This window comes from Macrosteles quadrilineatus, unplaced genomic scaffold, assembly GCF_028750875.1.
Source record: "Macrosteles quadrilineatus isolate MER2022 unplaced genomic scaffold, UCM_ALF_1.0 Scaffold_15__1_contigs__length_3749704, whole genome shotgun sequence".
Classification (NCBI taxonomy): Eukaryota; Metazoa; Arthropoda; class Insecta; order Hemiptera; family Cicadellidae; genus Macrosteles; species Macrosteles quadrilineatus.
The window spans coordinates 2,366,758-2,394,201 of record NW_026542608.1 but is presented as its reverse complement, the minus strand read 5'-3'; the positions used below and the strand labels follow the sequence as shown (position 1 = coordinate 2,394,201).

Genomic DNA, 27,444 nt, shown 5'->3' with positions numbered 1-27,444 from the left:
TATATTTTGGGAAAGCAATTTCAAGTGTACACAGACCACAAACCATTAGTAGAAATTCTAGGGTCAAAGCCTATTTCAGAGTTTTCGTCTAGACTTCAAAGATTTAGAATAGTCTTTGATTATAAGACAACTTATCTACCTGGGAAAGAAAACTTCACAGCAGATTGTTTATCTCGAAGTCCTGGAAACATCAAAGAAGACTTTGTCAAAGACAGAATCTATGAACTGACTGTAGACGATGCGCTATTCATCAGGAGCATTGTAGAAACTTTCCCGTGTTCAGATAAACGGCTAGAAGAAATTAAACAAGCTCAAGGTAATGATCCCGAGAGTCGAGAAATCTTGTCGTCAATTTTGGAGAATAATTGGCATAAGAACTCAATATTTTGGAAATATAGAGATGAACTTGTTTTGGAAGATGGTTTGATAGTAAAAGGAAGACGAATGTTCATACCTAGAAGCTTACGGACAGAAATTTTAAGCAAAATTCACGAAGGCAATTTAGGTATAGTGAAATGTCGTTCAAGAGCAAAAGAATCCGTCTGGTGGCCGGGCTGTTCGAGAGATGTCAAGTCTGAAGTAGAAAACTGTCTTGTGTGTCTTGAACACCGTCAAGTGAACAAAGAGCCTTTGATGCCCACAGAACTACCAAAAGGTCCTTGGGATTATCTTTCCGCAGATCTATTTATGTGTAATAGAAAGTGGTTCTTGGCGGTTCAAGACTATTATTCAAGATTTATTGAATCAGTTGAACTCAGTGTTCTGGCCTCCAATTTGGTTGTAGGAAAGTTAAAGAACATTTTTGCAAGACATGGAATTCCATACAAGATTTGGACTGATGGCGGAACTCAACTCACATCGCAAGAGTTCAAGGATTTTGCAAAAGAGTATGGGTTTGAAGCAACTACCACCAGTCCGTACTTTCCTCAGGCAAACGGTGGTGCTGAGAACGCAGTGTCAATAGCTAAAAGAATATTGTTGAAAAATAAAGATCCAAATCTAGGGTTATTAGTTTACCACACAACAAAGTAAGAATCGGGACTGTCTCCAGCAGAGCTGCTTTATGGGAGAAAATTGAGGTCAAATCTCCCATCATTGAAAGATTTTGAAAAGGTCAATACTAATGATTTGATTGGTTTTCAACAAAACGACAAACGCATAAAAGAGAGAATGAAGAGGAATTTTGACAACAGGAAACGAGCTTGTGAACTAAAACCTCTGGAAAAAGGGGATAAGGTCTGGATTAGAGACCTGAAATGTAAAGGAGAAATCTTATCAAAATCAGATATGTATCCCCGATCATATTGGGTAACACTAAATAATGGAAGACGGCTTAGAAGAAATCGATGGCATCTAACACTATTGCCATTAGAAGAAAGAATACATATTGATCAGCCTAATACAATCCCTCGTGTACCTGATCAACTAAACCACGACTCTTATCGAAGAAGTCAGAGAATCCTAAGAAGACCAAAACGATATGATTAAAAAAAGATGTGTGACAAAGAGAGATGTGGTGTTATTAATTAACCATATGTTTTATATTTAAAAGACCAGATGAACTGATTATTTATTGTTACGAGAGGTCGTCCAGTGGTCGAAACTCGACCAAAAATACTTAATGTACAGACTTCTCTATTTTCACCCCACACTGTAAATAAAACATGTGATTTGAGTTTCTTCCATTTGTTTTGATTTTCTGTTTATATTTAGTTGTTATTTCGTAACCAGCATAGCAACCCATAAAATCCATGTTCATTTTTTCAAATTTTTAAACTAATTTTTTGTGCTTATCTTTGAGCCTATTTGAATTTATAAAGGGATTCTGCACACCTACAGGAAAATAGCTTTCTAACGGTATGCGTAGATTTTCCCTACGATGAACACGAGCTGAGAAAAAAGGTTTTAAAGAAACATGCTTGCCTATTAATATATAGATAGATTATTTACCTTTTGTTTTGAGATGAGTTGTTGAAATTACTAGATAAAATACTGTTCCAAAAATGTTCATTTGATTAATTAGATAGTTTCTTCACATAATGTTATTTAAATAGATCAATTGAAATTCAATTCAGCCAAATGGAAATTCACTTAGACGGCAGGTTTGCTGCTGCGGGGGTATTATTTGTCTTTTATTTTAATTAAATATGGACATTTTTGTCAATCAGTGTTGAGAGACATATTGGCATTAACAAACTCAACATCTGGGGCCTGTTTTATAATAAACTACTTCATAATAAAGTTACAAGTTTTAACTTGTAATTTCCATTAGATTTGCATTAAGCGATCAGCTGATTTACTAATAATATTAGTTTGTAATTTATTATGAAAGAGGCCCTGTCACCAAAAAATTATAAACAAATTTCACAACAAAGAGTTAAGTAAGACCATAGACTAACCAACACAAGTAGACTTCTCATCCCATAGTAAATTTTTAAGCACGTTTTTCGTGTCTAGTTCATGTAAGGTGACACTGGGCGCTAGTGTCAACGAAATTTTGTTCCTATTATTTAAGGGTTAATTTCTTGATTTGTGCTTTACTGTTTGGTTATATAACTAGGCGACAAGTTATTGTTTTGATTAGATCGTATTATTTAGTTAAACGAGGTTTTAAATTACTGTAATAACGGGAAACAAATTGTAAACAAAACACGACCTCTACATATACCGTACAGAACTAACAATAAAATTGTCTTCAGCTGTTCCATAAGGATGAAAAATCTACTAAGGGAGTATGTTTTATCTATGGTAAGACTCTTGTCATAGGAGCTAACCTAAAACTCACCCCTATTTCACATTTTGTGATAAGATAAGACACTTATTTGACTGACCTCTCTAGAGTCCAAAGCTTGACAGATCCATCAACAGCACATGAGGCAAGACCACAGACAGTATCCTGCAGTCCGACCTTTGGGTGAAAGACAATGGCGCCGACATTACAAGTGTGACCTTTTAGTGTGCGTACTTGCTGACAATCTGGCACTGACCATAATTTGCAAAGTCCACTCCTGAAAATAAAACCAAGTGAGTGAATGTACAAACCATCAACATGGATTCCAAACATTAAACAAATAATGTTTCACTTTACATAATTTATGTTAAGTGTCCTGTTAACAAACAACAGGACACTTATTATGTCCTGTTAGTAAGAAAAATTGGACTCGAGTGATAGTTTTAACACTATAGTGTGGATCTAAACTGAACTACTGTAGTTCTAAACTAGGGGTCAGAAATACAGAAAATCTGAGGTTTGTACGGCGCAAATTTGTAAGTAACGCCTAGAGAGAGAAAAATGGACCATACAGATAAGAACATAAAGACAGTGGCGGATTTACCGTAAGGCACGCTAGGCAACGTGCCGTTTAAGGGCGCCTGGCCGCGGCAGGCAGCGGGTAACGTGACGGGCGGCGCGACTACGGGCAGCGTGCGTGGCGGCGGGCGCCAGGTGATTATCTATCGGTAAAGATGACTCACGTTCATGTCCCGACGTGCAGATGCAGACATAATATAGACTGCGAGTAGCAGTAGCGAGCACAATACAAGTCAAGCGGGTGAAGCCCATGGGTAACTGCTATTTATTTTAACTCTGCGGAGCAGATTGGGTCCTCTAGTTAATTTAAATGCATAAAGTATAATAGTAGGCCCATAACAAATAACTGAATGGATTCGTGGAATCTAATCAGTTAAAATCGTGAAAAGGTCAGTTAAAATTATTTTTGTTTTGGCAGAACAATATATAATCTAAATAATTTAATCAAATTAATGTAATAATAATTAATAATTAATTAATGTAATTTAATCTAAAATGTAAAATTTATTAATAAAAGGCCCTACCGGTATTTATTCAATTTAAAAGAAAAAACTAATTTTGTGAGTAGCCTAACCGCTTTTGATTTTTTTTCTTTTTTAGTAATTTTAATTTCGTAAATATGCATGAAGAAAATAACAATAATGAGTGAAAAACTAAAAAAGTTAAATGGAGCAGCATTCCGCAAACAGTCAAAGGAAAAGCGTGAGAGAGAGACTTCCCTTTTAAAATCTGTGAAAAAAGTGGAGAGTTATTTTTGTAAATACCTCCGCCGCAGCAAACCTGCCGGCTTAGCGAATCTCCATTTGGCTGAATTGATTTTCAATTGATCTATTTAAATAACATTAGGTTTAACGAGTACCTAGGTTTGCTGCTACAAGGAAACTAATAAAGTGTGTGTTTTAAGTAAAATAATTATTGCTTAGTATAAAATGAATATATTTGCCAAGTTTGATCAAAAGATGTCCATAAACAAGCAAACTACAACATTTTACAATATTCTCCATAAGAATAACATGGGAATTTTAAATTGACCATTTTTTTTAGTTTTCTCCGCAACCAATAACCGTACAAAAACACTTTGATATACTGAATTGTTTTTTTTTTTTTAAGCTCTTTAAGAAGGTTTAGAGGAAAATTGGGAAATTTTGTGTTTTGAGGGTCAAAAGTGAGAAAAACCAATTTTTACCCCATAAAACCCTGTTCCCATGGTCCGATCATGCTGGATCGCGAACTCATTCAAGTTTATCCCGCCTTACACCTTTAAACCAAATTTCATCAAAATCGGATAAAAATTACTCAAGTTATCGTGTTCACGGACACACATATATATATATATACTAGGGTGGTCTGCCGTTACACTTTAGACGCATAAATGAGCGAAGCATTATTTAAAGATTGCCAATGGCTACAACCTACAATGTGTTCCCTTTCAACAGTGTTCCGGTCGGCCACATTAGTCTCTGAACTTGATCCCTTTGACGAGACTGCGCAATCATAGGCACCGATGTTTCTTCAACTTGGTCTTCTTCGATTTCATCAGGACTTTCTTGGTTTTCACGTACACACGGTACTCTCATGTGAACAAAATCATTGACTGGTAGTTGGTGTAGCGCTTCATCACTAATGGTTATGTCAAAATAGAATGGGTTATTTGCCTTCAGCCAAATAAGTGCTTGATGTAGTTTTTCACGTCGAACTTTGAAATCGATATGGCCAAAGACGCCTTGACGTTGGACAATGATGACTTAAAAGTTTTCGGGCAGTGTAGGTAAGACAGATGCTATTTCATTAATATCTTGTTCAACATTAATTATGTTACCTTTGTAGTGAAACTGGCCATCCTGACCATTTGCTTGTACTTTGTAAATGCGCATAGCGGGATGTACTCGTGCAATCAACATTTCTCAAAACAAATACCCGTTCTTTGTACGGGGTTCGTATACAATGCTTATTGTAGTTAGAGGAAACGTTTTGAGAAAATTTGGTTTACTATAATCTACGGTATATACTATAGTATATAGAACATCTACCATAGCCATAATGTTCTACCACTTTACCTGAACAATAGAAAGAAGTAAAGTTCTCACACTCAGGTTTCTGTTGCTGCTTGGTTCAAATTAGCTGTTGTCATAAATGTATAAAGAACTAATGGTGCTGAACCCTGTTGGTAAACCGTATAACCTTTTAATGCTATTGAATATCATAGAAACAAATTGTGTAGTTGAAACAGCTGGCAAAATTATTTAATTCCTTTTAAATATGAATACTCATAAGGTTAACATGGGAAACTCTAGAGCCGCTGGGGCGGAGCCCGAAAGGATTTTTGAGGTAAGAATATGTCTATATGTTGATCGGGAATGTGAGCTATCATCATACCAAATTTCATTGCAATCCGACCAGTAGTTAATGCATGATTGAACTTCAAACAAACAAACAAACAAACAAATAAATAAACAAACAAACTTTCACATTTATAATATTAGTATGATATATATATATATATATATAAATCTATATATATACATATATACATATATACAAATTTGAACGAATGGTGTTTTTAGCCTCTGGGGACATCAAAATGAAAAAGTATAAATCGGTCCCGGGCCTAAGTGTTACCATGAGACCTACGGTAATAGCTACTTCCCTATAGGGAAATTCGCTAAAAGAACAAGTAAATGAAAATAGTCAACAAGAAAATGAAAGCAAACACGACGAGTTTTCTGTTAACCCAAGTACGAGTGCGATAACTAATACGACAGACAATGATAGTGTTAAAGTTCAAACTGTCAATACAGTTGAAATCTCTGATACAGAAAAATACAAAGATAATGGTTGAATGGTTCGAACGTTGCTATTGAAATTAAAAGTAATGATAATTGTGAAACAGACGTGCAAGTGGTAGATTTAAAAGCCTCAGATTACAATTTGTGTCTTCCGTTGTGCCGTAAACGTCATACTAACGACTGGCGTATGGGTCACAATATTGGCCTACCACCACGCACCTGTTTTGCGCATGTCAAGGTCAAAATTTCCTCCCTTGCTACAGGAGAAACAAATCTTAGTTATTTTAGTTTCAATTTTACGTATAAAGCGTTTAGTTGCCTTGAATATTACCCAAGCAATTATCATTTAAAATCCCGGCATTCTTTTAAAAAGACCCTGTATATAATATATATAACTAACTAGAATATATATATCTACTAGAAATATAATTTTTAGGGTTCTCTGTTGTACTTTTACTACTGTATTTAATATAATCAGCAGCCCTATTACGTGAACACCTAAATTCAAATATATACAGGGTGAGTCACTACTGAATGCATTAATTTTAACAGCTTATTCTAATCATCAAAAGGAACCAGTAAATGTATATAAACTCTGGTCTGACCTTTACCGTTTAGCTGTTATGGCGTCATTTGTGATTTTTTCAAATAACAGGACTTTTCACTGTTAATTTGACGTTATAAGCCAAACCCACGTTTGAAAGATATTAAAACTGGTATCATTTGAAAGAGGGTTAAATTTACTGCAAATTAAACACAACTAGTGAACCTGTGCGGCTCAATGCCCCGCAAAATAACATATGAATTTAGAAAAAAAATTCATCTTGTTATAAATTGACTCGACATCAAATATTTATTACAGTAATAATACAGCCTTAGAAGAGAAGCAGATCAGCAATTTTCTAGCTGTATGTGTATTATATTTAGTAAATTAATAAATGTTCAAGTTCAAATATGTTATAGGGTAGTTATTTTTTAAAGATTTTTAAAAACGCATTTAACAAAACAATTTATCATATCAAACCAATAGCCCTATGTAGCATATTTTGAGGGTCATAAAAATTCTGCTTGAAGAAAACACTTTTAAAAATAAACACTAAAAATATAATATTTTAACCACAAAAGCACTTCCATGAACACTACGATTTTAGTCTTCAGGAAGATTACCCTCGTCAAAGTTTTCCGTAATGAATATGTGTAACCTATTAAAAGATGTAGCCTTACTTAAAACAACATATCATAATATAGTTGCTCATGATTGAAATTGGTCTGTGAAGAACAGTGCTGCTCTTTAATTAAAGTGCTTAAGTTACTTGGCTTGGTGCTTTCATAACTGCAAACCCAAAATACACCCACAAGTAAAACAGAATCAAGTTATTGGTTAAAAAAACCTATGTTTGTGTAACAACATTATTCACATGAAGTAGATGATTTGTTTGATTTGTCGATCAGCTGTTTTGTTTCAAATGAATGTCAAAGATTTGTGATTTTAAATACATAAATTGTTATAGTAAAGTTTTCTAAATCATGGTAACTTATTCTCAACTAAATTTTACTATTCCCAGCATTATAATAAAGTTGTAAGATCCATTATTATTAACTTTAAGGTATACAATCCTTGATTGAAATGTGGTATACATTAAAAGTCATAATACACAGCAATTATTATGTAGTAGACTTTGACTATGTTCAAGTAACAATCATATGTTTCTGTAAATAAAAATTATCTCCTATGTTATCCTTATGGAGAAATACGAAACTTGAAAGGGCTCCAGGGCCTCACTCTCTAATTATTTCCCTAAAAAGAAAGTTTCCTGCACAACTTCACGTTACGCTCTTTCCAATGACACCAAAAACATGTCAATCGGTTCAGTAGTTTCGGAGGAGTAATTGTCACAAAAAAACTGCTTGCGTATTAAATAAGTACGAGAGCACGCCCCGTGGTCGAAAAATCCACCAAAAGTATGTATTGTACAAACTTATCTATTTTCATCCCACACTGTAAATAAAACGTGTGATTGGAATGTCTTCCATTTCTTTTGATTTTCTGTTTATATTGTGTTGTTATTTTGTCATCACCATAGCAACCCATAAGACCCATGTTAATTTTTTAAAATTTCAAATTCATTTTTGTGCTTATTTTTGAGCCTATTTTAATTTATAAAGGGATTCTGCACACCTACAGGAAAATAGCTTTCTAACGGTATGCGTAGATTTTCCCTACGATACACACGAGCTGAGAAAAAAGGTTTTAAAGAAACATGCTTGCCTATTAATATATAGATAGATATAGATACCAAAGTAACAACTCTTCATACAATGGTTTGCAAATAGCTTCAAATGTAAAATTGATTTTTATTAAAAATTCCGTTTAAATTTTATAGCTAAAGAAAGTCAGTAAAATGTTTGATATTCTAATATTCAACTAACTAAAAAACTTCCTTATTTATCTATCTTTAAAATGGTGTATTAACATTAGGGAGTTATGAAGGGAAAAAATGCAGCTATTCGTTAAAAACGTGAGGAAGGCGCAGCATTTGTATATGTATTAATAATTTCATAGAAATTATAAGAAAAACCAAAACAAAACCAATTCAAGCTGAATACATTTGAATTGAATTTAGTCAAGAACGGCAATGCGTTCGGCGATTAATTTAGGCTATTCATATTCATATTCTTGTCTCAACAACAAAATATATGTTTTTCTTAAAACCTATTAATACAACTTTAATATAAAGTAGGCCCTACTCATATAGTGACTATGTTTTTCCTGGAAAATGCATTAATAAGCATGCCAAGGGGAAGTTTAATATTGCTTTTACGCTGAAACCTTTCCTCAATCGCGGAACACAAAGGGGCGGCCGGCCGAACGGGCCTAGGGGCGGCGCCGTAGGTAAATCCGCCACTGCATAAAGATCGCACCATACAGCAGTACAAACTTATACTATGGATATGGATCTTTTCTATGGACAAATTTAGTAAGGGGCTACAGTATTTGGAAAATGTAAAAGTCATTAATAACCATAACTTCTGTAAATATTCAAAGAAAAATTTTGAATATTTTAAAGGTGCTACATTGTGGAAAATTAACAGAGCTAATGGGAAATTAAAGACAATACTGTAAATGTAAATCAGTTGTATTAACATTACCATCAATGATTCAGGAACACTATAATTATTTTTAAATTTATTAAACATCATAATAAGAATAAAAAGACTTAATTAGACCTTTGTGTTAACTATCAGTCTCACAAAAATGATGGACAGCAAGTTTAAGATAAACATTGGAGGATAAGGCAATACAGAGGTTTCTGATACTGACCAAGAAGATGTTGCTAGCATGGTCGAGTCTGGACTAAAGCTGCAATAAGACAAAGGTCTTGTATCACCGATCTGACTACAATAAATAGTCAGTGATGTGATAAACTTTTGCAGTTCTTGCTTCCTTGCTGTCACAGTTGCTTCTGGGAGTCCAGCTTCTTCTTGAGCTGCCTTTAGTCTGTGTTGAGCTCTCGGCAAAGAATACTCTTCAACACAAAACTCCAACATTAATATTTATGTAGAGTAAATGTGACATATTCAAGAATGAAGGCAGCCGGGTTACTGTGTGTTTTTTATGGCTTCTCAAGCTGGCCACCTTTGAGGATATCTAACAAACTTAAAAAAGAGGGCTTAGCAGATTTGTGGTTAACAAACACACTGTCTAGGCAGTTTTTACCTCTAGTTGGACTATTAATTAAATGAAAAAAATTCACTGTAAGAATGGATTTAACGAGTTTATTACATTTATTTTGCTTTTAGTAATACAAAAAAATGGGGTTGAAATCACGTCCTATCATAACATTGTAGTTGATCCAATAAGTTATAATTATTTAAAAATCCAAATTCCTTTAAAATTCCAATGGACTACCAATACACAAATGATAAAAAAACCTGTGGTTTTAAACTATCTACAAAACTGATGACACTTCAAGATCCAATTAATTAGTGACAGAATCATTGTACTATTATCAATATCACACAACCTTGAGTTAAATTTATGTACAAATAAGAATGTACAAGTATTCACTTTTTAGCGAATTTCCCATAGGGAATAAGCTATATTACCGTAGTACTCATGGTAAGACCTGGACCCGAGACAAATTTACTTTTTTGTTTTGAGGTCCCTAGAGGCCAAAAACACCATCCATTTAAATTCATATATGTAAAGTCCGTTAGCAAGATAACTTGAGCAAAAATGATCCGTTTTTGATGAAATTTGGTACAAAGACAAATTACAAAAATTATGTATATTTATTGTAACGAGTTTGCGAACCAGCATGATTGGACTATGGAAACAGGGGTTTAGGGGGGGTTTTTATGGGGTAAAAATTGGTTTTACCCATTTTTTTTACCCTAAAAACATAAAATATAACAATTTCTTTCAAAACCATTTTGTAGAGCTTAAAAAAAAAACACAAATAATTTAGTATATTGAAGCGTTATAATGCGCCTAATGGTTACAGGGAAAATAAAAAAGTTTGAAAAAATGTAAAATTCCAATGTTATTCTTATGGAGGATAAGTAAACTGTTGTAGTTTGCTTGTTAACACATTAAGTGCAGTAGGCATTCCGGCACGGCACCGTAACAGCAAACGCAATTGGAAACAAAAGAGTAGCGGTGATTGTACTACGTTACCCCGAGAGTGGACGTAGTTCCCTGAAACACCCTACGGTAGCAGCACTGCCTGGATCAGTGTCAGTGTCTTTGTAATGTGGCTTGAAGAGAGAAAATCCCCGACACCGGGACAAAAGCATTGTCAGACGGGATTTTACTGGAAATTTGAGTACCAACCTACACCAAAACAAAGCTCACATTCTAAGCTACAGGCTAGCAACGATTTTAAATTTTAACGTTCCCCGGCAATGGCAATTAGCTCATATTGAACTAATGTAGTGCTGGTTGCGCAACTACATCAATTGATGTATGCCGATAGGAGAGCTTGTGGCGCGACTACATCAATTGATGTAGTCAGCACTGAACGTGTTAGTTAATGAACATATTTTGATCAAATTTGGAAAATGCATTTATTTCATACTAAACTATTAACAATTTACAAAAAGAGACTGTTTTACTCTTGTGTTACAGCAAACCTAAGTACCCGTTAAACTAATTAATGCTATTTAAAAAGGGAATAAATGTGATATTTTTAAGGAGACATTTTAATGGTTTAAATACCTGCATTCAGTAATCCAAAATGTTGCTTGTGGCAACTATAGTTTCAATTCACAGGGAATCATCTTCAGGCCATACACGGCGTCGTTATTCATCTCTGTATATGAAGGTCGTCATTTAAAAACTAAGTACATGGAACACGAATACGCATATTGAAAGACGGACATTTAACATTAAAAATACCCCCGCCGCAGCAAACCTGCAGACTAAGCGAATTTCCATTTGACTGATTGGATTTAAACTGAAATGTCTACTTAAAAATATAACATTTATTCTTGATTTAAATAGAATTAGTTAACAAGTACTTAGGTTTGCTGCATCAGGGAGGGTAAAACTGTTTTTTTTTGTAAAATGTGAATAGTTAGTAAGAAATAAAAACATTTTCCAAATTTGATCAAAATATGTTCACAAACAAGCAAACTACAACAGATTACTTATTCTCCATAAGAATAACATGGGAATTTAAAATTTACAATTTTTTGGAATTTTCTCCGTAACCATTAGGCGCATAATAACGCTTCAATATACTAAATTATTTGTTTTTTTAAGATCCACAAAATGGTTTGGAACGAAATTGCTAAATTTTATGTTTTTTTGGTCAAAAATGGGAAAAACCTATTTTTACCCCATAAAACCCCCCGTAAACCCCCGTTCCCATGGTCCGATCATGCTGGATCGCGAACTCGTTCGAATAAACGTACGTTTACACAATTGTACCAAATTTCATCAAAATCTGATCATTTTTGCTCGAGTTATCGTGCTGACGGACATATATATATATATATATATATATATATATATATATATATATATGAATTTGAAAGGATGGTGTTTTTGGCCTCTAAGGACCTCAAAACGAAAAAAAAATCGGTCCCGCGTCCAGGTCTTACCATGAGTACTACGGTAATAGCTTATTCCCTATATGGGAAATTCGCTAATACCGAGTACTCAGAGACACGAGACAGGTGACGCGCCTGGGTGGTGAATTGAAACTATAGTTGCCACAAGCAACATTTTGGATTACTGAATGCAGGTATTTAAACCATTATAAATATTCAAACGTAATCCGGAGGCTAACAACTCTTGAAAAAGACATTTTAAATCAGGCAAATGGAAATTTGCTTAGTCTGCAGGTTTGCTGCGGTGGGGGTATTTATGTTTACTAGTGGTCGTCCAGTGGTCGAAAACTTGACCAAAAATATGTAATTTACATTCATTGACTATTGGATAGGTACTGAAGTAGATATCCCATCTATATGGACCAGCTGTTGCTATTTTTTAATTTAAAAACATGTAGTTGTGTGAGCCAGACACAGAATGCGTGTCTAAAATTATAATTTCTACCTAATTTTGTGTTGCTGACAAAGTTGATGGCTCATAACAGTTGTTATAGCTCATAATAAGTCATTGCATAAGTTTGACTTAGTAAAAAACCTTGTGTATTCACAGAAATCAGTGCAATCTATTGGTAGCTCATATCAACTACGACAAATTTAATTAAAACTGGCAACAACTTCCAAATTGGGATGGAATGTCTAGTTGTAATTCAAAGGTTACAGGCTTCTCTATTTTCACCCCACGCTGTAAATAAAACATGTGATTGTAATTTCTTCAATTTGTTTTGATTTTCTGTTTATATTTTGTTATTATTTCGTCACCAGCATGGCAACCCATAAAGCCCATGTAACTTTTTTAATTTCAAATTTATTTTTTGTGCTTATATTTGAGCCTATTTTAATTTTTAAAGGGATTCTGCACACCTACAGAAAAATATCTTTCTAACGGTATGCGCAGATTTTCGCTGTGATGCACACGAGCTGAGAAAAAAAGTTTTAAAGAAACATGCTTGCCTATTAATATATAGATAGATTCTGTTGTAGGAGAAGGCATAGATAGGATTATGAGGAAAATAATTTTATTATGTCCTCTTCTAGCCAGTGTTCTGAGAGGAAAATCACATATACACACAAATTTGTATGAAATAAAAAAATGACGGAACCATTGTGTTGACCCTGTAACATATCGAGCCCATTTACAAATTTTTAGAAGAAATCTTCTGTTGAGGTGACAGTGAAGTATAATGTGACGATGTGATCTGTCATATCGTCACCACTCAATAAAGGAGATGGGAACAAAATGTCATCTATTCTACAGGGTGAGTCTTCAAAGCTGTCCTAAACAGATTACAGACGAATGGCTTGACATACAGAGATGAAACAAAAATTTTCCCCACTAATTCATACCCAAGGAACAACGTAAAAATATTTTTATCATTTTAAAAATACAGGGTGTTCAAGAAACTGGGGGTCATGGGTTCGAATCGAGTTTTCAAATGTAAACATATGTCATATTATCCATCATTTTAAAGCTCTAGACTAGACAAACAATTTAGTGAAAATAGAACTCATTTATCTTTGTCCGTTTCAAAATGGCGGCCATTTTTATAGAAAATATTGATACTTACAGAATACCCTGTATCTTGAAAACCACTAAACTTATTTTCGATCTGTTTCAAAATTCTTAATCCTCGTAGGTTCAGCTTTAATTTGATATACAACAAGTCAACATTTAAAAAACTTAATATTTTTTCTATGATTTTAATTTTTTTTTAAAGTTGGTAGCCTTGTAAATGAAAATTTTTAAATGGCAACATATGTAAAATTGTGTACAAATGATGTGAAAGAATCCTATTATAATGAAATGACATTAACATATGGCTTGACAGCTCCATTTAAGTAATGTTAAATAATGTTTACATTCAGGCTGGTGACATAATTATTTTAAATATGATCTTTACCCTCTCTGTTCTAAAATTCGTGCAGTTAAATAAATGTTTGAACCAGCTGTGTGGAATTGTGAAATCAAAATTAATTTGACAGTTAGTTCTGCTTGTTTACATTTTTAAACTTTGTAGGTTTGTACTTTGTTACCATGGATACCATCAATCAATATTTACTTTTAAATCTCTCACCTCTGATTTTGGAAAGCCCACGGGGCAGATTAATAGGTAGAGGCTCAGTATAATAGGTTTATAATCTATTATACTGAGTCTGTTTTAATATTTGTGATATGCTGTAATAACATTTTACTGTGAATATTTCATTGTAAAAAGAAATTATTCATGGATATAGGAAATAATTAAGATTCCACAAGCATTGCCCTATCAACCCATGGTGGAAGGAAATAGTATATTTCATTACTAGGACCGAAAGTGGCATTTTCCGTCGCGCGCTAAGTTTTTGTGTGAGGCGAAGCCGAACACATGAAACCCCAATTTCACGTGCGAGGCGAAGCCGAGTATGTGAGAGCTATTTTCACGTACGAGGCGAAGCCGAGGACGGGAATAATGGAGCAAGTGCCGGATAATAACTTTCGGTACGAGTTGTGAACGATACTTTTCATCACGACGTAAAAATACACAAAAACAGAATAGCAGACCTCAGTATAATAAAACAATTTTATTTCTCAATGAAGAAGTAGGTTCTTCTTTAACTATTTTTGTTACTTTTATGATAAAATTATTCAAGAAACTGATAGAAAATAGAATTTAATAAGCATGACAAAAACATAAGTGTATGGATTATAAAAACCAGGAATGAAATGTTAGGTAACCATAGCAACTCATTTAAACAAAACCAAAGTTATACTTTTATAAAAAAAACAAATAATTGTCCAGCTGGTTTTCAACAGTATTGAAGCACTCACCACAGTACCCCCCTGCTAATGATTTAATTGAAGTAAATCATGATACCTGAAATCGTACAGGAAAGCGTACATGTCTCCCAGATTTTGTCTTAATCGCAGGTTTTAATGAACTTGTCTTGGTATAATTAGGATCATCCATGCTTTGTGTCTTGCTTTGTGCTTGTGTGGATTTGTTGCTTTCTGTCCTATTTGGTGCATATCCATCGTTCTTGTATTCGGACCAAAAGTATGCCGGTTTGAGTCGATCCATGGATACCGTGACATTACAGCCTTTAATCACCACAACGGCAGTCTTGGTGGTTCTGCTGATAGTAGGGTAAGGGCCAGAGTATGGGGGTTCGAGAGCTCCCTTGGGGATGTCAGTCCGCACAAAGACTTGTGTGCATGTAGCGAGGTCCTTAAAAACGAATGGCGTCTTCGCACCATGTCTAGTTCCACTGACTGGACGCAGGTTGTTGAAGTGCTGACGTAAGCTCTTTACGAAGTTTGGTGGATCCAATTGATGTCCATCTTGGCTGGGCGTCATAAACTCTCCAGGAAGTCGTAGAGGTTGACCGTAAACGAGTTCTGCAGAGGAAGCTTGCATATCTTCGCGCCACGCAGCTCTGATCCCCATTAGTATCACTGGCAAAACTTCGGTCCAACAATCTGTTGTGTGACACCTTATGGCTGCCTTGAGTTGTCGATGAAGGCGTTCAACGAGTCCATTGGCAGCAGGGTGGTAGGCAGTCGTTCGCAGACGTGTTGATCCAGTTAACTGTGTTAGCTGCTGGAAAAGAGAGGATTCAAATTGTCGACCTTGATCTGTGGTTATGCGCAGTGGCGTTCCAAACCTTGAAATCCAGTTGGTGAATAATGCACGAGCTACAGTTTCAGCTTCTATGTTCTCAAGTGGAACTGCTTCAGGCCAACGTGTAAATCTGTCAACACAAGTCAAACAATACCTGTAACCTTCCGAAACAGGTAATGGGCCAACTAGATCAATATGGATGTGTTCGAATCTAGAAGATGGTGGAACAAACGTACCAACTGGGGTTGAACTGTGACGTGTTATCTTTGACTTCTGGCAGGAGAGGCAGGAGCGAGCCATAGAACGACAGTCTGATTTCATTGAAGGCCAAACAAAACGTTGGCTAACCAGTTTTGTGGATGCCTTTATCCCGGGATGAGACAGGTTGTGCAAGCTGTAAAAAAACATTTTTTCGAAATTGTTTTGTGACAAAAGGACGGGGGTTTGAAGTAGATACATCACAATAAAGTGAGATTTCCGTTCCTGGTAGCAGCACTTGCTTGAGCTTTAGGTTGGATTCTGTTTCTAAATAGTGTTGTAGTTCTTCATCCTGAGCTTGAGACTCTGCCAAAGCCTGGAAGTTTAAGGAGGCAGTGGCTTCTTCTATCCTAGAGAAGGTATCTGCAACTGCGTTTTCTTGTCCAGAAACGTGGCGAATGTCAGTTGAGAACTGTCCAATATATTCCAAGTGACGGAACTGTCTTGGAGAACACTTATCAGGTTTTTGACGGAAAGCAAAGGTCAGAGGCTTGTGATCTGTAAAAATTATGAATTGTCTTCCTTCTAGCATATGTTTGAAATACTTAATGGCAAGATAAATTGCTGTTAGTTCTCTGTCATAAGTACTGTATTTCTGTTGAGTTAGACTTAACTTTTTGGAAAAGAAAGATAGTGGTTGCCAGTTTTGTCCTACCTTTTGTTGCAATACACTTCCTACAGCATAGTCTGATGAATCGCAAAAGATTGCAAGTGAGGCATTCGGTGCAGGGTGAGACAACATAACTGCTTCACTGAGGCTTTTTTTACAAGTTTCAAAAGCTTGTTCACTTTCTGTAGTCCAATTAATAGGCATATTACCTTTTAGATTGGCTTTCAGAAGGTCGTTTAGTGTGCTCTGCTGGGACGCTGAATGGGGTAGGAATCTACGATAAAAGTTTAGCATACCAGTGAATCTTCTTAATTCCTTTGCAGTCTTTGGTTTGGGGTAACAGTCAAGAGCTTTCACTTTTTCAGGTAAGGGTTTTATCCCTTCTCCGGAAACTTGATATCCGAGAAAACTAACCATGGGAACTCCTAGGTTGCACTTACTTGGGTTGACAAAGACTCCGAAAGAGGATAGGCGGTCAAACAATTGTCGTAAGTGAATGAGGTGTTGTTCTTCGGATTCTGAAGCTACGAGAATGTCATCAATGTAAGCGTAACAGAAGTCTAGGCCACTGAGTACACCATCAATGAAACGTTGAAAGGTTTGGGCAGCATTGCAAAGTCCAAAAGACATGAAAGGAAATTCGAAAAGACCAAAAGGTGTTGTTATAGCAGTCTTATGAACGTCATCAGGAGCTACAGGGATCTGATGGTAAGCACGAACAAGATCTATAGTAGAGAAAACTTTTTTACCATGCAAATTTAGAGAAAAGTCCTGAATGTGAGGAATAGGGTAGCGATCAGGAATGGTTCTGGCATTTAGGGCTCTGTAGTCTCCACATGGTCTCCATTCGTCTCCTTTTTTGGGAACCATATGAAGAGGAGATGACCAGCTGCTAGAAGAAGGTCTAGCTATACCTAACTGGACCATAACCTCAAATTCTTTTTTGGCTAACTTTAACTTGTCCGGGGCTAGACGACGGGGTTTGCTAAAGACTGGTGGTCCTGGGGTTGTCTGGATATGGTGTTCTGTTTGGTGTTTGACAGGGACAGAAGGTTTACCTGCCGGTCGAATAAGGGACGCATATGATTGGAGGAGCTGCATGTAGACATTTGGTTGGTTTTCATTTATTGCTTTAATACCACTTACCAAATTGGAGCATGTTGCGCGACCAGTGGAAACGAGAGAGGTTACCTGATCAATCAAACACTGACGTCGAACATCCACTAATAAATCATAATGATGAAGAAAGTCAACTCCAATGATCGGTTTGGCAACATCAGCTATGATAAAACGCCACACAAATGCTCGGCGTAGGCCTAGGTCCAAAGATAAGGTATGCAACCCGTAAGTGGCAATTTCGGTGTTGTTTGCTGCGTATAGTGTATAGTCAGATTTTAGTATTTTACCTGAAAGCATTTTTCGTGGATAGACGCAAACATCTGCTCCAGTGTCAATGAGGAACTGTTGTTTTGTTACCTTGTCTGTGACGAAGAGGCGGCGAGATGTCTGTAGATCGGAGGAGTCGCTGGCCGCCATTAGAGACTCCCGAGATCGTTTCCCGAGTTGTTGGCTTGGAAACTGCAAGGCCTGGTGCACTTAGTTGCTGCATTACCGAATCGCTTGTGGTACCAACAAACATCGTCTCTCGTCGTGCTCTTGGAGCGTGATCTTGATCGCCGAACCGGACTTGAACTCCATGTTGGACGACGATTTTGATTACTCCGCAGATCTTCTTTGATAGTTGAAATGTCGTGCTGAAGAGTGCTTACGATTTCGCCCATTTTAGATGTCATCAGGCTCGTCAGTCGCTCCATCATTACTTCCATAGAGTTGGGACTGTTAGTAGGGACAGCTGCTTCTGTAACTTGATGACGCGGGCTAATTTCAAGCACGGCGTCAGCCAACTCGGCTAGTGCATCAAGCTCAGACGACTTTTGTGTTGCTAAAATGGCTTGAGTTGATGAAGGCAGACGACTCAACCACAGAGTTTTCAGCACAGTGTCAGGTACAACGGTACCAGCCAAAGCACGAAGATGTCTGAGGAACTGCGAGGGCTTTCGATCTCCCATTTCTTCATGTTCCAGGAGACGTCTGGTCTTCTGTTCCTGTGAAGAGCTTAGGCGTTGTATCAATTCTGTTTTCAGTTTTTCGTATTTTCCCTCGGTTGGTGGTCTTGTGAGGATGTCTCTCACTTCAGCAGCGTATTTAGCATCAAGATTTCCACAAACATAAAAGAATTTTGTTTCATCAGATGTGATCCGAGCCAAGGAGAATTGGGTCTCGACCTGCGCAAACCACAGCTCAGGATCTGCTGGCCAAAATTGTGGAATCTTCACAGTAATTCGTTCTAGGGAGTTACCTTCTTGAGTAGTAGACATTGCAATTTTGCTAAATTTTGGTAAAAAAATGATCACGTCGGGGTCACCACTGAAGAAGTAGGTTCTTCTTTAACTATTTTTGTTACTTTTATGATAAAATTATTCAAGAAACTGATAGAAAATAGAATTTAATAAGCATGACAAAAACATAAGTGTATGGATTATAAAAACCAGGAATGAACTGTTAGGTAACCATAGCAACTCATTTAAACAAAACCAAAGTTATACTTTTATAAAAAAAACAAATAATTGTCCAGCTGGTTTTCAACAGTATTGAAGCACTCACCACACTCAATTAATTTGATTGAACATCAAAATAAAATAAAATCTTCTAAAAAGAAACCTACGTATATTTCTCAATAAATTTTGTTTAAACATCAAATAAAAGAATAACACAACTTTTAAAAATACATACAGCTGATTAAAATCATTAAATTAAACCGTAACGAAACACTAGCGCGCGTAGTGAATAAATGGAGAACTAATTGAGAGCGAGGGAAAGTAAATTTAGAGCGAGGGAAAATCAGCTGATCAATTTTCCCTCGCCCTAAATTAGAGATTGGGAAACGACTACTTTCATTGATGTCAGCTGTTATCGAAAATAGTTACTTTCGTTAAGGAGTGATGAAAATACATTTTCATCACTCCTTAACGAAAGTAACTATTTTCGATAACAGCTGATATCAATGAAAGTAGTCGTTTCCCAAGCTCTAATTTAGGGCGAGGGAAAATCGATCAGCTGATTTTCCCTCGCTCTAAATTTACTTTCCCTCGCTCTCAATTAGTTCTCCATTTATTCAATACGCGCGCCAGTGTTTTGTTACGGTTTAATTTAATGATTTTAATCAGCTGTATGTATTTTTAAAAGTTGTGTTATTCTTTTATTTTGACGTTTAAACAAAATTTATTGAGAAATATACGTAGGTTTCTTTTTAGAAGATTTTATTTTATTTTGATGTTCAATCAAATTAATTGAGAAATCAAATTGTTTTAATATTACTGAGGTCTACTATTCTGTGTTTGTGTATTTTTGCGTCGTGATGAAAAGTATCGTTCATAACTCGTACCGAAAGTTATTATCCGGCACTTGCTCCATTATTCCCGTCCTCGGCTTCGCCTCGTACGTGAAAATAGCTCTCACATAATCGGCTTCGCCTCGCACGTGAAATTGGGGTTCCCTATGTTCGGCTTCGCCTCACACAAAAACTTGGGCGCGCGACGGAAAATGCCACTTTCGGTCCTAGTAATGAAATATACTATTTCCTTCCACCATGGTATCAACCTAGGCCCTTATTATGAGTTGTATGAGAATTATGTTTTAGATTTATTTTTGTGTAAACAGTAATTTAATATCCCTGCTGCAGCAAACCTATAGACTAGCAAATTTCCATTTGCCTAATTGTCATTTCCCTAAAATAAGTTAGAAAACTACACTATTGACAGGTTTGGAACTATTGTGAAAGCTTTTCGTTTACAGTCCAAACAGGTTCTTTTATTATACCTTAAAATAAATTATTGGTTTTGTATCCTAGGTAGCCTAAATAAGTATTCACAGTATGAGTTTACTAAAAAGTACTAGACCTATATTACTATTATCAAGTTAAGTAGGCTAAAAAAGTTTCAATTTCGTTTCTAAAATAAATGGTAGGGAGTGAAACCATTTGGCATTTTCAAAGAACCAGCATTAACACTTTTGCATACTGACCCCGTTGCAAGGCACAGGTATAGCTGCTAGCGAATACGAATAGTAGTGCTGGTTGCAGTAGGGCCCGTCAAATTTTTAAGCGACCGACACTACTAATTGGGACTGACGGGATTGATTTTTTTAGTATCTTATATAACTTAGAGTTAATCATGTACTACCACAAGTCTTCTTTCTACATCAATTACAATTCCATAATTCCCCCGCCGCAGCACACCTGCAGCCTATTTTCAATTAAATCTAATTCAATAACATTAGGTTTAACGAGTATCTAGGTTATGCTGCTACAGGGAGGGTTACGAAGTGTGATTTTAGGAAAATACTATTAGCTTAGTACCTATAAAATAAATAAATATGCCAAGTTTCATAAAAATTATATCCCAAAGGAATTAAAGAATTTTGTCAGCTGTTTCAACTGCACAAGTTAGTTCTATGATATTAAATAGCATTAACAGGTTTTAAGGTTTACCTACAGGGTGCAGCATTATTATTTTTTGCATTTATGCCAACAGCTAATTTGAACCCACTAGCAACAAAAAGCTGTGGTACACAATGAGACCTTTACTTTTTTCTATGGTTCAGGGGCAGTGGTTGAACAAAAAAACCAAACTTTCTTAAACCATGTCCTCACCCATAACTGCAATAAGCATTTTGTACTTATATGCCAACCCCGTACGAAGGACGGGTACTCTACTAGTTACATCATAAAATTATAGGGTTTGACAATACAGTATGAAATACTTAAAAGCTAAAATAGTAATATTAATACCCACCCCTGCAGCAAACCTGCAGACTAAGCAAATTTCCATTTACCTAGCTAGATTTCCACTAAAATATTCCCTTAAAATTGTCAAATTTATTTCATATTTGAATAACATTAATTTAAATGAGTACATAGGTTTGCTGCTACAGGGAAGGCATTATTATTAGGCATTAAAGGTGTTTTTTTATTGAAATTTTAATAGCGTAGTATGAAATAAACAAATTGCCAAATTAAATTAAAACATATATATACAGTAGACTCTCGATTATCTGAGCCCCGGTTATCCGAGAATGTTTTACGCATTAAAATATCTATATAATTATTCTATACAGGGTGTCCATAAAAAAACGTTTCAGGACTTTGGGAAATGAATCCTCATACTAAAAGGAAGAAAAAAGTTAATGTGAAGATGTGTCCGAAAATGCATATTTACCCAGTTATCCGCCATTTTGTTTTTTATACAAAAATTTTTTATCTGAGAAGTTTTTCATTCAATGATTATGAAATTTGGTAAGCATGTTAACATACACAAGACCTATAATAGAAAAAATAATAAAGATGTTCCGATTGTAAATTTCAAAATGGCAGCCGTTTGAATTTTTCCAACTTAAATAGATCAGACAAAAGATAACTCAAATATAACATTTTTGTGTAAAAATAAGGAAAAGTTAAGGGTTCCCCGACTAACTTTGCCTTATTTTTTACACAAAAAAACTTTATATTTCAGTCATCTTTTGTCCGATCTTTTTGATCTTGGTATCGCTTGGTTTCACTGAATTTAATGGAATAAAATAAGGTTTGAAGATTAAATTTGGAATAAAAGTTCAATTTGAAATATTATATCTTGATGAGTTAAGTTATAATTGGGCCTATGCTGATTCAAAATGTCCAATGAAGACAGGGGTGCCCATCCCCCCCTAGACTCATGACGCACCCCCTCCCCATTGAGCAACAGCCCCCCCCCCAACAAATGAGAAACATTATTCCCCCACCCAGCATTATTTGTAAAACTAAGACATTTAAAAAATTTTTTTTAGATATTGAAAATTCAAACCCAGTTAAACTATATAAATAAAAATATAGTTTTGTCTGTACGTTGCACAGAATTATACATATTTTTGGTTATTTTTACGTTTTATACATTGAAGAAGTTGAAACATGTCTTATCTCAATTTATGTCCGTCTGTCACGGCCCAGAAGGCATTTTACCATGGACAAATTATGTCTATGATTATGAAATGAAATGAATGAAATGAAAAACGTCTTTATTTAGCCAGCGTTATTCAAAGTACAGTTCTTTGTTTTTCAATACAACTGTTGTCAAACTAAACGTAATTGGTCAGCTTATACTAGACTTATTGCAACAATACATTTTAGATCAACTGGCTAATTTATTGGTATAAAATAAACCTTTCAAACCCCTTTTAAACCTAGAGAGGTTTACTGATTTGAGGTCAGTTGGAAGGGCATTGTAGGCTTGGGGCCCAAAGTAATAAAAGGCTTTCTTCCCTAATTCCGTTCTGACCCGTGGCAAGTGTAGCAAGCCTTCCTGCCGAGTGAGACGAACGCTCACCTCAGACCTGAAAACCAGTTTCCTTCTGATGTATTGGGGACACTCCGTTAACAAAGTTTTATGAACAATGAGAACGGTTTGAAGGTCACAGCATTGTTTAACTGTCAATATGTTTGCCCTTGACCTATACTCGCTGATATGATCCGACCTTTTTAAGTTGAAGACAAATCTCAGAGCACTGTTCTGAAGTCTTGTGAGAATATTTATATTCTCTTGAGTAAGGCTGTTACCAAAAGAGGGAAGAGCATAATAAATAGATGGAAGAATTATAGCACGAACTATTTCAAGTTTGGTTGACATTGGTAGAACAAACCTAAACCTATTAATGCCTACTCTAAAGAAAACTTGAGTACCGATTATGATTCTAATGGTTTAATTGTATTCACAGGATTGGAGAGTGTTCTTAGCCATTAAAATATGGCCTCACTATTTTGGAAATAAAATAACGGACGATCAAAAACCCAATTTTGTGTGATTTTTCAAGTTTTTCTGTCCATGTTTACTATACGTCATTTATGAAATACTAATAATCTGTTAAGAGAACACGTCATATATGAAATTACGAAGAGCTGTTTTGATAAAGATTCCTTTTTCTAGAATAAATATAGAGTCGCCACTCCTATACCTACAGCTATACCAGTAGTGAAGCCGATTTTCTCCATCTTGGTAAGAGAGTCGGGCTCAGAACTTTGAAAACACTGCGTCCTTACTACTGTGTTATTCTATGCTACTTTATGAATTAGATGAATCTACCACATCGATGATACATATAGAACTATCCCCCCTTCGATATTGACCTAGGACTCTGCCCCGCGGGCTTTCAAAGTTCTGAGGTGAGAGTTTTAAAAGTAAATATTGATTGGTGGTTTCCATGGTAACTATAGTGTTAGTAACAATATAATGGTTTAAATGTAAATGCAGACCGGGCCGGCCGCCATCTTGGTACGAGAAGCCTGCTTCACTCAGACGGCAAGTGCCACCTCTATATTTAGTCTATGCTCTGTCACAGAAAACATACTAGCATGTTTTCTGTGGCTCTGTGGCCCTAACCATTTCCGATCACGTTTGTAACCATTTCCGATCACTTTTGTTAGCAAATCCAAAACCAAGTGAGATTAATAACCGTGTGGCTTTGGCTTACATACCGGGTTTGATTTATCACCGGTACTAATATGTAACTGTAAATTAAATAACTAGCCATCATCCAGTTCAGCAACTGGAGATTCTGTGTGTATCAAGTTGTACTTGAATTTTAATTACCAGGAAAAGACCGTGAATCAGTGTTGTACAGGACTGGAAAACTTATCTTTCTATATAGGCCTAAATAAAATTAGAGTTTTATAAGTCACCTCAATTTAAGGAATTTTTTATTGCCAGATTATCTATATAGCGTTCGTAACCTCTGCTTAACGAATTGTCAGCGTCTTTCTCTTGATATAACGACCCCCTCTCCCTGCCTTTGGAAACATCACAGCTCCTTCGATGAAAATGAAATGGAAACAACGCTTGCGCCAACAATCGTGTGCTCCGTTTTACACACTTCTCTCTGCTGTGCGCTATGTTACAACTTGTGTTTATATATCGATGGTTACAACAGATTTCAGATACAAAAGCTGGGGAATGATGACGATAATGCTTAGTAAACTGTTGATTGAGTGATTAGTAACCATGGTTACTTTAGTAAGGCTGTGATTGGACAATGAGTAGGAATAAATATGGCGACTTGTTGAATTTGTGTATGAATTGAAGAGAAACCTAATAAAGAACAGAAGAACAAAGAAAAAGAATAACAAGATTGTTCTAGTTACATTCTATTTTAAGAGTGTTTTTATTATCTCTAAATATAATTTTACACTTTTTTATTACTTACTAGTGTACATGTTGCTCGAATTCGAGCAATTGCAAAGTATTACAGGAGTTATTTAAAAAAGAATAAAAGTCATATTTACAATGAGTTTAAAAGAGTCAACTTAAAGATTACCGGTGTGTAACTCAGACCATGTTTATCTTTGTTATTGATAAACCTAAAGCATTCCGGCCGGTTTTCTCCTTCTCAAAATGCCTCGCTGTACAAACAACACAGGTCATTGATAGAGGGCCAGTTGAGAACGAAAAGTCGTTTTGGGGTAGTGTTAGGGCGCATTTGTAATAGTTGAGATTGTCTAGGGTCAGGTGCTGACTGTAATGTGTTAAGCCACTGTTCTGTAGCTACGGTCGTTATCACGATTACGCCTCCTGTCCATGTTTCGTTCGGAGGCATTTAAAAGGAAAAAAAACAACAAATTACCAAATTATAGCTCCACAAAACAACGATAAATGCACAAATTTAAGTTACAATCGTGCTAACACGATCCGTCATAGCGACACAAAACAACGATAAATACACAAATTTAAGATACAACCATACTGACACGATCCGTTTTGGGGGTTATGTTTACACAAACTCAAATAGTAAATAAATGTACTCAATGCGTTTCATTGAATTGAAAAATAAATAACAGCAATTAAATTATACAGCTGATCAAAATGTAAACAATTATGTTCTTCATAGGGATAACATGGGAACTTTCAAAGCCACTGGGACAGAGCCCAAGGGACTTTAAAAAAATGTAAGGCCAGTTTGCAAATCTACGCGACACGCTCTTTCCAATGAGACGTCAAAGGATAAAATCGGTTAAGGAATAGCGGAGGAGTTCAACCGACAAAGTTTCATGTAGCGTATTAATTATATAGATCAATCAATTCCTATGTTGTGATACAGCACCTACCGGTATCCTATCTGTATATCATCAGCAGTGACAGCAGTAGCTTATAACTTTTTCTAAGGTGTAATATTTACGTTATTTATAGCAATGCAGTGTTTGGCTAGTTTATTAGTCGAGTTTGAGTTAACTATATTTTAAACGTTGCCGTTTGTACTAAACCAACTAAACCAAGATAAATGATTTAAAATGTCATTATTACACAATAATAATGATTGTGCAATATTGAATTTTGTTTATAAAAATGCAAATCGTGACGTTAATGGCTGTTTACAGCGTTTTAATGGGTTTGTCGTCCATGTTTATACTATATTGCATTAACCGTATTTTTCATTAACCCCCCCCCCTCCCTATTAACTCAGGTAATCGAGTATCTACACAATATTGGTTACCAATTGGTCGATGGCTACCAATTTTGGAGTCTCTGTCTTCACCTTTGTACAACAAGTAATAAATAAAATTGGGGTTGGTTAAAATTCGGTACTTTTCAAGGCACTTGTCCCTAATACTTTTGATTTAAAACAATTTAAAATTTAGATTACACTTTGGGATGAATTTAATTTAAGTCAAGCACAATGTCCTATAAAGTGATGTTAACACTGTGAAGAGTTGGCAGGATCTGGGCAGAGGCAATGGTTGAAGCTCTGGATGTTCATGTCCATATTTGAAATGATTTACAGCTGGTTTAATTCACATAAATGGCACTTGCCACAGTAATTTTGATTTTCTTTGGATAATTTTGAAAAGTAATACTATATTTAAGATGTTATTACTATATTGCAATTTTCTTACAGTCATATAAACGCCTTAAACGCCCTAAATGCATGGACAGAAAAGAGGAACGTGTCAATCTCCTCAACAAAAATGGAGTGTGCCTTTTTTACGAGAAGATATTCATTAAAACACTTCATGCCAGAGCTACAGTGCAAGGGAAAACCGATACCCTACAACCCACATACTACACTTCTAGGAATATCGCTAGACCCCAAACTTTTGTGGAAAGACCACATCCAACAGGTTGCAGGACAGTGCACAAAAAGATTGAACCTACTTAAGGCTGTTGCTAGCAGATCATGAGGAGCGGATACTCTTATGCTAAGACAGTTGTTTATCTCGTTTATTAGATCAAAAATGACGAACGGAGTAGAAGTATGGGGCTCTGCAGCAAGAACACACTTAAGTAAATTAAACACAATCCAGAACTCAGCCCTAAGAACTTGCTTAGGATCCCTTAAGACAACCTCAGTATGAGCAATGGAAATAGAACTAAACATCGAACCTTAGGAAACATTCATCCAGAAAATGATCTGGCACAAGTCCCTTCATATATATGCTGACCCTACATCAAATCCAGCTCTCAGACCAAACCTACAAGAGGACCATCACAAATCTTCCTTCAATCACCAAACAACTTTAATTAATGTTAATACACCAAACGTAACACCAGTGCCCTACCCAACTGTCAACTCCATCCCGCCATGGAATTTTTGCCCACCAAGGATCGAATTGCACCTCCCTGAAATGACATCCAAGAAAGACCCAATAGAAATACAAAAAGCTGCTGCCCTCGAAATCATCCAGTCAAACTACAA

General features: G+C 35.8%; 1 protein-coding gene across 1 annotated transcript in view; it reads right to left on the bottom strand.

Annotated features, from left to right (window-relative positions):
- The window catches only part of LOC129005068 (U4/U6 small nuclear ribonucleoprotein Prp4-like), a 103,413-nt gene that overhangs the window by 36,515 nt on the left and 39,454 nt on the right, over positions 1-27,444 (bottom strand). Inside the window, exons 5-6 of the mRNA XM_054433859.1 lie at positions 9,419-9,623; positions 2,832-3,008 (exon numbers count right to left, since the gene is read on the bottom strand). Of these exons, the coding sequence (XP_054289834.1) occupies positions 2,832-3,008; positions 9,419-9,623 (382 nt within the window). The remainder of the gene's footprint in view (positions 1-2,831; positions 3,009-9,418; positions 9,624-27,444) is intronic.